Raw genomic sequence first — 13644 nt, 5'->3', positions numbered from 1 at the left:
CCTTTGTTTCTTTTGGCTGGGAGTGTTCCCAGGGCTGGGGTGGTTTCTGCCAAAAGCATTTAAAGATATTACTATTGCCTGTAGCAGCTTGGATCAAGTGACAACATTTGAGACAAATAATAGACTGGAAAGCCTGAGAAGGAAGATGTTAGAAAAGGAGACTCTTGGGGAATGAGGGCTTTCAAAAGTTCCCACATATACTAGGAAATTAAGAAGGTCGTGTATACCCAGAGCTGGGTGCATGCTTAGAAAAGGCCTGAGAAAACCTTAAGCTTTCTCCTCTGGTTGCTATTCAAGCTCCGAGCAAGCAGAAAGTGAAGACTATGGCTGAGTGGTAAATAGCCTGGCCAAACTTTGAGAAGTGCGCCTATACAGAGCCAGTCTGCAAAGACTGGGAGGATATTTGTACTCGTTCTTGCATGTGTGTGCGTGCCCACTCTCTCTCCCTGTCTCTCTACCCCCTTCTCCCCACCCCCTTTTTTTGCTCTAGGCTTTTAAGAAAACTGTCAATATACTAGTTGGCCACTAAGCTAACAGAACATAGCTTTTAGTTTCCACACATGACAGAGAATACAGACTTTACAAAGAGTTTAGAAAAGTCACTAGATATGCAAACAACAACTCAAAACAAGCAGCATCTGCTGACTCCTGGGGAGGAAGGAATTTGATTTCCATAGTTGTCATGTTATATTCAATATGTCCAGGGTTTCTTTAATTAAAAATATTTTTTGAAGACAGGGTCTCACTCTGTCACCCAAGCTGGAGTACAGTGGCGCTATCATAGCTCACTGCTGCCTCAAATTCCTGGGTTTAAGCAATCCTCCTGCCTCAGCCTCTCAAGTGGCTGGTATTACATGTGCATGCCACCATGTCTGGCAAATTAAAAAAATTTTTTTTTGTAAGGACAGGTTTTGCTCTGCTACCCAGGCTGGTCACAAAGTCATGGCCTCAAGCAATCTTCTTGTCTTGGCCTCCCAAAGTGCTGGGATTATAGGCGTGAGCCACTGCATTGAAGCCTGGGTGTCAGAGTGAGACCATGTCTTTAATCAAAATAAAGCATTATCTAGCTATGTGCTGTGCATAAGAAACTCACCTTAGATCCAGAGATACAAATAGCTGAAAGCAGTATGCAAGAGAGACCTGGGGTGGCTATACTAATGTCAGATAAAATAGATTTTAAGACAGTAATTTTTATAAGAGACAATAACAGGACATTATATATTGATGAAATGGATAACCATTTGAGAAGATATAAAAGTTATGAACATACATGCACTAAACAATAGAGCCCCAAAGTATACAAAGCAAATATTGACAGAATTGCAGGGAACATAAATGTAGTTCTGTAATAATCAGACATTTCCATAACCTCACTCTCAATGCTTAGAACAACTAGAGAAAAGATCAGTAAGAAAATACAAGACTTAAATAGCATTATAAACCAATTAGACCTAATGTTTATAGAACACTCTGCCCAACGATATACATTTTTCTCAGTGCACATGCACATGGGACATTCTCCAGATAGACCACAAAACAAATCTCAGTGGAAATTATACAAAATATCTTCTCTGACCACAACAGAATGAAACTAGATTGTAGCAGTAGTGAGGGGGTGGAAGGTGAAATGAAATTCAAAGCGGGGAGGGATTTAGGGAGAACGGAGGGAGAATAGTCTAGAAGCAACAATTAAAAGCAAAGAACATTTCTACATCACCTGGTAGTGTGAGGCATCTGAGGAAAACAGCCATCATTTTACTGGGTTACGGTGGCAGTGGTATTCTGAGGGTGAGCCAGGCTCTATTTGAGCACCAAGGTGAAGGGAACCTTTAAGAGGTGGTCTGGATATAGGGGGTTTTGCTGAGGATGGATTGTGAATTCCAGAGGATTCCATGGAAGTGTTTCAAGGATATGGAGAGGCAGGATAGGACAGAACAGGGATTGTGCATAACAACATATGGATCAAAGTGTGGGAGTTGACATCTGACCTGGGAGTCTGGGGCTTCTTGTGGTGATTCATCTAAACAAAGATAGAGAGTAATGAAAATGGTCCTGGTGTATTCAAGTCAGGTATTGTAGGAGAGGCTGTCAAATAAGATAAATAAGCTTTTGTGAGTTTGCTCTGAGATCTTGACTACCATTTATTTTTATTGTAAAATATTTTGATATTAAATAACCATTTATAAACATTTAGAATTAAACTATTGTTCAATTGAAGACTTCTCATCTGTCTTAAAAATACAGTGAAACAATGCCTTCTTTAAATGATATGTATTAGTTTGGTTAGCCTCATATTTTATGTGTATAATATCCATCACAATTGTAGGAGGAGCCTTACCTACAAAGACCTCATTTTCAGTATTGAGTAGAATCAGAACATAGTGTATTGTCACTGCTTGCTTTTTATTTACATTTGGCCAGTTAGATATTGCCAGTTATTCTCACTTTACTTTTCCATTCATCTGACCCCAGCAGTTTAAAAATTAGCTTTGAAAATTGATAGCATTCAAAGATCCTTGTGTTTCTGTGTAGGGTCCTCATGGCTGGCCTGGAATTGACTTTGCCATTTTGTATTTTAAAATGTTGACATATCCATCTATAATATGTATGGGCACCTGTTTTTTTTTTTTTTGAAGGAGAAATCAGTTGATAAGTAGATATACTTAGCATAAAACCCAAGAAATAAAAGTATAGGGAGAAAATATAAAGCAAATGCAGATGGTTCTGCACTTCCACATTTGTCAGTCTTGTCTATCTGCCTCTCCCCTGAGAACTACTTGAAAAAACAAGAAAACATGCATATAAACAGAAACACAGACTAAGTGTTATATAGCATAAAATCTATTTTATTCAAATATTAACATGCATTTAAAAATGTGTCCATTTTTGAAACTACTTTCCTTGTGTTCTTCAGAAGATGTTCCAATGTGAAAAGGGATGTTGACATGATAATCTTTGTCCTGAATTCAGATGTTTGGTATGATAAAGAAGAGCAATGAAGCTTATTCTTGGCCTAGAGAATTTGAGCTAATGGTTCTTATTTATTGGTAGGTAAAGGATATTGTTTTAATTGTACTTTATGCACTAAATAGAAACTTTTCTTTTATTTTTCAAGGAACCAAATGGTGAGACTCCATCATCTTTATACAGAGTTGCAGCAGTACTTCTACAATTTAATCTTATTGATTTAGATGATCTTTATGTACATGTAAGTCAAGTGGGCTGCTAAGAATATTTCATTGTCCATCCCAGGGGTGGGGAAGAGGAATAGGTAGCCATGTAGGTAGCCACTCCAAGGTTGGCTCTAGGCTCTCAAGTCTTATGTTTTAAAGCACTAATACATTATTGCTTTGTGTTTACTTTATAAAGTAAAGGAATTTAATTCTTTTCTTTGGAAATTAAATATCTTTGATTACCTTTACAGAGTTCGTGGATGACTATGAAGTTTTCAAGTTCTTTTTTTTTTTTTTTTAAGACAGAGTGTCACTTTGTTGCCCTGGCTAGAGTGAGTGCCGTGGCGTCAGCCTAGCTCACAGCAACCTCAAACTCCTGGGCTCAAGCGATCCTTCTGCCTCAGCCTCCCGAGTAGCTGGGACTACAGGCATGCGCCACCATGCCTGGCTAATTTTTTCTATATATATTTTAGTTGGCCAGCTATGTTTCTATTTTTAGTAGAGACGGGGTCTCGCTCTTGCTCAGGCTGGTTTCGAACTCCTGACCTTGAGCGATCCACCCGCCTCGGCCTCCCAGAGTGCTAGGATTAAAGGCGTGAGCCACCACGCCCGGCCTCAAGTTCTTAACTGTTATCATATCTCATAGGGAGTGAGGCCAAGTTCTAACCAACATGGTTTTAGGCTTCTTTATTATATATGAGTTATGGGAAATATGGGATTACCTGTATACTACTTCCTTCTCTCTAAAATGTTAATGTAGGCATTCAGGATGAATGGGGAACTGTTAGTATATTTTTATTTTTAGTATATTAAAAATATTTTTCTTATGTTTTTACTGAATACTAAATGACTACTATTGTGCTTTTATCACTGGATCCAGGATGTAGAAGAGCTTGTGATTGTGATAGATGACCTTTGGTTTAGCAACAATTTAGCCATCACTTTGAAATGTCTAGTCTTGTAGTGTAGAAATTTTTCTTTTATTAAGTTTTTCATTAGGATATCTATGAACTTGTCCAAAGCTCACATCATCTTCACTACCTTTGAAATCACTTTATAACTTCCATACCTATCTTTGCATACTGTGGCTACAGAGTTGAGTAAAACTTTATCTCAGTCATAGCCTAGCAAAGGAGAAAAAAATTTTGCATTATATCATAAGTAATCTATTGGAGGTATTCACAAAGTGCTGTGGGAGCCCAGGGTAGATAGCGACCAGATCTGTCTGGGGGGATTTGAAAGACTTTTCCAAATTAGTGATGTTGAATGGGGATATTGATAGATAAGTTGGGGTTGTCTAGGCTTCAATGGTAGAAAACTTTGTAGGTAGAATTAACTGAGTATTAAGGTAGGAGACTTGAAAGGGCTTTATTATCTGCTTATGGTTAACATCAGGAAGTTCAGAGTGGTTGGAGATTAGGGTAGTATATAGGGGAATTGAGGATGAAATAGATTGGGGCTAAACTGTGAAGGGCTTGAGTGATATAGTAAGGAGTCTGGATTTTTCTCTTGGTAGTGGAGAGCTATTTTGCATTTAAGGAAGAGAAACAGTGTATACAAACTGAGAATATGAAAAATTGGTCAGAACAGGGAGAATTTGAAAACATAGTTATGAGTTTAGAGGGCAGTGTTGACTGGCATAACAAATGGAAAGTACAAAAATGATAATAAATTTGTTACTGATATGTTTGAGTTTAATAATAAATGCAAGCAGACTAAGTGCTTCTGTTGAGATAGATGACAAAGATTGTTAGATGGGATTACAAACTAGTTTATTTTTTATATGAGACACAGCTAAAACCTTAGGTTAAAGAAATGCTGAGGCCGGGCATGGAGGTTCACGCCTGTAATCCTTGCACTCTGGGAGGCAGAGGAGGGAGGATCGCTTGAGCTCAGGAGTTCTAGACTAGCCTGAGCAAGAGCGAGACCTTTTTTCTACAAAAAATAGAAAAATTAGCTGGGCATGGTGGCACATACCTGTAGTCCTAGCTACTCAAGAGGCTGAGGCAGGAGGATCGCTTGAGCCCAGGAGTTTGAGGTTGCAGGGAGCTATGATGATGTCACTGCACTCCAGCCAGGGCAACAGAGCAAGACTCTGTCTCAAAAAAAAAAAAATGCTGAAAGTAAAAGGGTGGGGAAAATATTTCAAGGAAATTATTATTATTAGACAAATTAGCTACTTTTTGGCAAAGAGATAAAGATGGTCATAACAATAAGGTTGTGTTCACTAGGAAGATAAAATAGTTATAACTGTACATGTACCTAATAACATATTTTCAAAATGTATAGAACTAGAAATTGAGAGAACTATAAGAAAAAACATACAATTTGCCCACTGGAGGCAGTTGCAGTACTCCAGGTATAGGATGAGGACCTATGCCAGGCATATAAGTAAAGCAGTAAAAAATGTGTTTGATTGCCAGGGAGATCATACAGAATGAGAAAAAGTCTTGCTTACCTCCTGAACAGTCCATAGTGATTTCTCTCTCTCCCTCTTTTATTTTTGACAGAATGGGATGAAGTCTGTAATATTTAATATTTCACTGTATTTTCTTTATATTTAGTTTGCATCAAACTTAGCTACTGAAATACTTTGTACATTTCTAGGGGGCAGGAACACTTCTTTTATAGCTCATTATAGAACCTAGCAGAAACTACTAAGTAATGGTTTGTTAGCTCTATTGTTCTTTGTGTTGGGTTATTTTATGAAATGTCTACATTAATCATCTTCCACTCATACACAACGGCTATACTTGAGATACTTGAGCCTTTTTCATAATGGAGGGTTGACTATGCACATGTTACTTTCTCTTTTGCAATAAACTAGAAACTAGTTTGTGACTTAAGTCAAATAGGCATGTAGAAAATGTGAGATGTCAAGTTCTAATAATTTTTCTTTTTTTTTTTCTTTGAGACAGAGTCTTGCTCTGTTGCCTGAGCTAGAATGCCGTGGCATCAGCCCAGCTCACAGCAACTGCAAACTCCTGGGCTCAAGCTATTCTCTTGCCTCAGCTTCCTGAGTAGCTGGGACTACAGGCATGCACCACCACGCCCGGCTAATTTTTGTTCTATTTTTAGTAGAGATGGTGTCTTGCTCAGGCTGGTCTTGAACTCTTGAGCTTAAGCAATCCTCCTGTGTCGGCCTCCCAGAGTGCTAGGATTACAGGCATGAGCCACCACGCCTGGCCACTAATAATTTTTCTGCTTGAAATTTTTCATTTAGAGGATTCAAATTCATTATGTAATTTAATAGCTTACCTCTCCCAATTTGGATGCATATGCAATACTCTATTAAATTTGGAGTTTGGCCTTTAATGGGGAAATCTGTAATATTTTTAATGGAACAGTTGCATATTTTCTTGGGTGAACTAATAAATTCAATGGTAAACATCATCATTGCACTATTATATTACTTTAGAACCTCTATCAGACAGAGACATGAAACTTTGAACTGCTACCTGATTTTAAAAGGTATATAAAATTCAGGTACTTAACCCTGTCGAATTATAATAACTGAGAGAAAAGTTAGACTTCTTATTTATAGTTTTATCAATTGAGAATAGTGTTTGCTTTTTATATGAGCAAGTAGTTGGTATAGCTGTTTTATGAAATTTTAATGAACCATTTTTAGCTTCTTCCAGCTGATAATTGCATTATGGATGAACACAAACGAGAAATTGTGGAAGCTAAGCAAATCGTTAGAAAACTTACAATGGTGGTGTTGTCTTCTGACAAAATGGATGAGCGAGAAAAAGAAAAGGAAAAAGAGGAGGAGAAAGTAGAGAAGGTATGTAATTAGTTCTGGTAATATTAACATTATCTTCTGGATTTAGAATTATGAAATTTAACTTCTAATAGTTTATCAGCTTATAGAAGCACAATTTCTTAATTTTGATTATGCCGAAACCTGATTTTTGGAATACTCATTTGCAACAGTTGTTTTTAATCTGCATGACACTTTCCCAAGAGAAACTGCTGTATCTTTTTCTTATATAAATTTCAAAATGTATTCTAAGTAAAATCATAAATATGTTGACTTTATTTGTGCTCTGTATTTTAATGTCCCTCAGATCCTAAAGGGAGTCTCAAAGATGATCATTTCTGGTTTCCTGTGGCACAATATAACATTAAGTAGAGCTTAATTCCAAGTCCATACACTGTAATGCCTGTCTCTGCTAAGTGAAAAAGCAAATCCTGTTGTTTTTTTCAGTAGCCAGAAATCTTGATTGTACTCTCAGGAAAGTACTATTCAGTTTCCCATGAATGGCAACTATTTTTGATGTATGCTATTGTGTTGCTTAGCTCAATTTTTAAGTTAAAAAGTATTATGATTTCTTGGTGTCTGTACCCTAAATATCTTTGCTGTGACTATTCATTTTTAGCCACCAGACAACCAAAAACTTGGTTTGTTGGAAGCCTTGTTAAAGATAGGTGATTGGCAGCATGCACAGAACATTATGGATCAGATGCCTCCATACTATGCAGCTTCACATAAGCTAATAGCCCTTGCTATTTGCAAGCTCATTCACATAACTATTGAGCCTCTCTACCGAAGGTATGTTATTATATACTTTACTAATCATTCAGGTAGAAATAGTTTAGGACTGCAAACAAAAATCTGTATGTATATTCATTCATCTTGTCTCTTCAAACCAAGCATATATTTTAGTACATTTTATCAAAAGAAAAGAACAATTCACAGAGTGTATCTGTCTGATATATGTTAATCAGTGACTTGTCTCCTAACATCTAGACTGGGTGTTCTAGGATATGTGCTACAGTGTAGTCTTAAAACTATAGGTTAGACTTCTAGTTTGAGGTGGCTCCATGGAGAATGAAAACTCCATTTTTCAGTTTTTGACTTTTCCTCTTCTCTTGGGGGACAGAGAATTCCTGAGGTTTTTACTTAGTGTAATTTTTCTCTGTCTCGAGTTGAGTGCCTCTGAGTGAGGACATAACCTCTCTGCTTGCCTTATCTCTCCTGGCATATAGGCTGCTATTCTGGAAATTACTAGTGCAGCCTCTCTCATCATCCCTAGTTACTATGTCAACCAGTCCTCTAGCCCTCAGCCTACTTCAGGATACCTAGGAACAGTATTGGCAGCAGCTCTGGCTTCAGCCCCACAGATCAGAGCCTGCCTCAAAAGCCCCCACCTTGTGACTTGTGCATAGCTACTGGCTGCTGCCTTCAGTGCCACCTGGGCTGTGGACCATGAAGGCTTCTTCTCAGAGAGTGACCCCTGTGACTCCACAGCGGGACACCTGCTCAGCAGGTGAGAACTCTGGGCATGCTGTCCTTTTTAGTGTTATGCCCTCTTTCATTATATGGCTCACCATCCCTGCCACCACCTCCCTCATGTTCAGTCTAGGTAGTGGAAACCAGATTGAGAAATGTTGATTGACTTGAATCACTGTTGTTATATCCATGTTTTTCTGTTTCATCTGCCAGTGTCTCTGAGGTCCATCCTTTGTTCCCCATCCCCATATCTATATTCCTGATGCTGGCCAAGTTTAACTAAAAACAAACTCATGTAATGTATGTTAAATGTTACTTGAAATCTGCACTTCTGTGATTTCTTTTTCTTAAGCAGATAATTTGGAATAATTTCCTCTGAGCTGATTTTTTTTCTAATGAATATCGTTTTTCTGTTTTTCTACCAGTTGAGAATTATCTGATTTAATAAAGTTAGGCAAGAATGAAATATAGAAAGCAAATATGAGCAAGAAAAGTTTAACTTACTCATTAAGATGACTGTGTTAACTTAAAATTATAGGTATTGTATAGTGTATATATAAATTTTACTTTTTTTTATAGAGTTGGCGTTCCTAAAGGTGCTAAAGGCTCGCCTGTTAATGCTTTGCAAAACAAGCGAGCTCCCAAACAAGCAGAGAGCTTTGAAGATTTGAGGAGAGATGTGTTCAATATGTTCTGTTACCTTGGTCCTCACCTTTCTCACGATCCCATTTTATTTGCAAAAGTGGTGCGCATAGGCAAGTCATTTATGAAGGAGGTAAGATTTTTCTTCCTAGCAGAAAACTAACTTCTGAAATGAAAATGTTGTGAGTATACTTGTGTTATGAGTGTCTCTAGAAACATAAATATGAACATAATTTAAGAAAACGTTATGCTGAGTGAGGTTTGTGGAAAGTCCATTGTGTCCTAACATGGATACATTCTCCCTCCCTCTCTCTCTGTCTCTCTCTCTCTCTCATTGCTTAATGATGGGTGAGAAATGTGTCTTTAGGCAACTTTGTTGTGCAAACATCATACAATATAATTACACAGACCTAGGTGGTATAGTCTACTATACACCTAGGCTATAATGGTGTATAGCCTATTGGTCCTTGGCTACAAACCTGTACAGTATGTTACTATACTGAATACTGTAGGCAGTTGTAACACAATGCTAAGTATTTGTATATCTGAACATATCTAAACACAGAAAAGCTAATGCATTCATTGCACTATAATGTTTACATCACTAGGTGATAGGAATTTTTCACCTCCATTATAATCTTAGGGAACCACTGTCATATATGCAGTCTGTCGTTGACCAAAACATCATTATGCAGTGCATGACTGTATGTATAACCCAGATCTAGCCTACAGTATTAGTCAAGTCCTCCACACAGGAAAATAAGCTTTGGAAAAGTAGCTGCTTTTTGAATTCCCTTAAAATTAGTGGTTACTTAGCATTCTTTTCCTTTATTTGTCTTCTACTCATTTTCTTGGCTGCAGTTTTGAATCTTTAATGTTATTTGTATAAAGTCTCTTCAGTTTCAGGCTGTTGAGGGCTAATTCTTTTATTTTTTAAGTAAGTTCTTTATTAAAATAAAACACATCTACAGAAAAATATAGCTCAATGATTTTTGTCAAACTAAACACTCATGTATCCACCACTAAAATCAAGAAACAGAACAACACCACGAACCTATAATCTCCCTCATATCCCATTCTAGTTACTACAGTAAGCACAGCCATCTATGCTAATTTTTGTTTTTAAAACCAGCTTTGAGGTATAATTTACATACAGTAAAATTCTACAATTTTAAGTGTATAATTTGATTAGTTTTGAAAATGTGTATAGTTATATCCACCACCATAATCACGATATAGAATATTTTCATCCACCTCAGAAAGTTTCCTTTTGCCCTGTTGCAGTCATTTCCCTCCCTCCATTGTTGGTTCCTGGCAACCTTTGACAGGCTTTCTGTCACTCTAGTTTTGCTTTTTCTAGAACTTCATATAAATGACATCATATACTATGTACTCTTTTCTCTCTAGTTTCTTCCACTTAGGCTTTTGAGATTCATCTAAGTTGTATGTGTCATTTTTTTTCTTATTGCTGAGTAATATTTTATTATATAGACATACTAGAGTTTGTCCATCTGCCAGTTGATGGGCATTTGGGTTGTTTCTACTTTATGGCTATTATAAATAAAGATGCTTTGAATATTCTTGTACAAGCCTTTTAGGGGGCATGTGTTTTTTGTGTCCTCAGGGGTGGGATTGTTGGGTCATATGAGTAAGTGTATGTTTACCTTTAGAAGATTGTACAAAAATGTTCCAAAGTGTCTGTACCATTTTGCATTCCTGGGAGCAATTGTATATGAGACTTCCAATTGCTTTTAGTCATTCTAGTGGGTATGTAATGGTATCTCATTGTGCATTTAGTTTTGTTTCTCTGATGGCTAGTGATGTTGAACATCATTTATTTGCCATTTATAGTCATCTTTAGTGAAGTGTCTGTTCATATCTCTTGCTCATTTTTAAATTGGATTGTCTTTTTATTACTGAGATGTAAGAGTTCTTTATATATTCTGAATATAAGGCCTTATCTAATATGTGATTTTGAAATTCTTTTTTAGTCTGTTTGCCTTTTCATTTTGTAAATTGCCTTTTAAAAAGCAAAAATTTTAAATTTTGATTAATTCCAATTTAGCAGTATTTTTCTTTTATAGTTTGCTTTTTGTGCTCTAAGAAATCTTTGCCCAGCCCAAGTTCTTGAAGCTGAAAAGAATACATAATTTCTTTCAGTTGTAAAACAAGACAACCAAAAGAACATCTAGAAATTGTTATAAGCACAAATGTAGCTGTCTCCAGTGTTTGGTGAATGTATCTAATTTTAATTTTAGACAACAGTGACTGTATAGAAAAATTAACAGTTGTATATTAATCCCTTGACACCTGAACTGTTTGACTTGGCTTTTAATACTTAGCTGGTACATTGTTTTTAATGTTCACAAATTTACATTGTGTAAAGGTCCTCTATGAAATTTGTTGTTAATTATTACTATATCATTTATTATATAACATTCATATAAAAAGGAAGCTTATAGTTTCTGTATGTTGAGAAGACTTCAAGTCCTCTCTTTTAGCTATTTTGAAACATATGATACATTGTTGTTAACTGTAGTCACCCTGCTATTGAACACAAGAATTTATTCCTTCTGTCTAATTGTGTATTTGTACCCATTAACCAACCTCTGTCTCCCTGCCTCCCCCACCCCACCCTTCCCAGACTCTGGTATCTATCATTCTGTTCTCTACCTCCATGAGATCAACTTTTTTAGTTTCCACATATGAGTGAGAACATGCAACATTTGTCTTTCTGTGCCTGGATTATTTTACTTAATATAATGATGTCCAGTTTTATCCATGTTGCAGCAAAATGATGTGATCTCATTCTTTTTCTAAATAGCCAAATAGTATTCCCTTGTGTATATATACTACATTTTCTTTATCCATTTGTCTGTTGATGGACACTTAGGTTTAGTCCATATCTTGGCTCTTGTGAATAGTTCTGCAGGAAACATGGGAGTGCAGGTATCCCTTTGATGTACTGATTTTTTTTCCTGTGAATAACTACCCAGTAGTGGGATTGCTTGTAACAAAATATCACATGTACCCCCCAAATAGGTACAAATATTTGTATCAATAAAAATTTTAAAAAAGTAAACTGGAATTATAACAGTGTTTTACTATCTTGATCCTTATCTGAAAAGGATGAGCCATAAGTAGTGTCTGCTCAAAGAACAAAAGGGTTGTTTTTTTCCCCAGTGCATCTTCTCAGGAGGCACATGAAGTCAATTTGTTCCATTACTGGTGATATTAACTTTATTAGTTGGTTAAGGTCTTCTCTGCCAGGTTTCTCCACTATAAAGTTACTATTTTTCCCTTTGTTGTTAATATATATCTTGTGGGGGACATACTTTGAGATTAAGTAAATAGGCTGTTTCTCATCATATTTCCACCCACCTAATGCTATTGAAATTTGTTTGGTTATAAGTATCAAACTTGTAAGCAGGAGACCAAACATCCAATGGAAGTCCTGTACATAAACATGCAAGATATATAGTTGCTAGAGCTGTCACCCCCACCCCCTTCTCCATTCTGTCCTAGTTGTTCCTGCTTCTTAACCCAACTCCAGTCTATTCTTGCAGAGGTAGAAGGGCAAAAGGGAAGAGAAAAATGTTTATTTTGACCACCTGCGCTAGTGTGAGAAGAGATCTGTATTTCTCATTACTAGGATTGGGGTAGAAAAGTGAATCTTTCCAGTGATCCGAGTTAGATTTTTGGGTCATTTTTGCCCATAAAAATTTTTTCCTGTGATAAATCATTTGTTGTGTTTATAGGTTTAAAAGGCTTTTGTTGTCTAGTTTGGAATACAACCAGGATTTGTAAGATTGCTTCTAAAGGGTGAATGTGACCTTAGTTCCAAATAGCGTATTTATAATTAAACTTCTTTAATAAATCTCATTTAAAACTTTGGGGTTGCTCGTATATATAGATTATGCATACTTTTCAGAAGTGACTCCATACTTATACCAGATACCACTTAACAGAATAGTCTCCCAGCCTATAGTTATTTGTAATCATTTATTTCTTTAATTATGTGTATATGTTTTTTAAATTTGAGGTATGTAGTATAGGACTTTCTATTTTTTTTTCTTTTTTAGGACTAACTTTCTAGTACAGTGATTCTCAAACTTTAGCATGCATTATAATCACCAGGAGGGATTGTTAAAACACAGATTGTTGGGCCCCATCCTCAGAGTTTCTGATTCAGTAGGTCTGAGGTGGCACCTGAAAATTTGTATATCTGACAAGTTTCTTGGAGATACTGCTGCTGGTCCAAAGACCAAACTTTGAGAATTGTTGTTCTAGTATATAGACCAATTTTGATATTTTATTCAGGCTTAAGGAGAGAGGGAGGGTGGTGACTCTACAGAATGGTTTGATATGAAGGACATATTTTGCTATCATTAAATTTTCTTTAATTGTAGAGCACTAACGTGCTAACCTGACATACTTAAATGTTTTTGGTAACACTTACACATTTTTAAAAATTAGATTTTATTTTTTTGAGCAGTTTTAGATTCACAGCAAAATTGAGAGGAAGATACAGATATTTCCTATATACCCCTTTTGCCCACATATGCATAGCCTCCCTCTTTATCAACATCCCCC

At 36.4% G+C, this 13644-nt stretch overlaps 1 protein-coding gene across 10 annotated transcripts in view; it reads left to right on the top strand.

The window, feature by feature from the left end:
- Positions 1-13644, top strand: part of THOC2 (THO complex 2) — a 112803-nt gene that overhangs the window by 49393 nt on the left and 49766 nt on the right. For all 10 annotated transcript variants that reach the window (XR_006731785.1, XR_006731786.1, XM_045538827.1 and 7 more), the window contains 4 exons: positions 3116-3208; positions 6805-6960; positions 7556-7728; positions 8989-9184. Coding sequence is in view for 8 of the 10 variants with exons in the window: in XM_045538827.1 (XP_045394783.1) it covers positions 3116-3208; positions 6805-6960; positions 7556-7728; positions 8989-9184 (618 nt within the window). In the remaining 2 variants the exon portion in view is untranslated. The remainder of the gene's footprint in view (positions 1-3115; positions 3209-6804; positions 6961-7555; positions 7729-8988; positions 9185-13644) is intronic.

The sequence above is a fragment of the Lemur catta genome, chromosome X (assembly GCF_020740605.2).
Source record: "Lemur catta isolate mLemCat1 chromosome X, mLemCat1.pri, whole genome shotgun sequence".
NCBI lineage: Eukaryota > Metazoa > Chordata > Mammalia > Primates > Lemuridae > Lemur > Lemur catta.
This window is presented reverse-complemented; position numbering and strand designations above follow the sequence as displayed.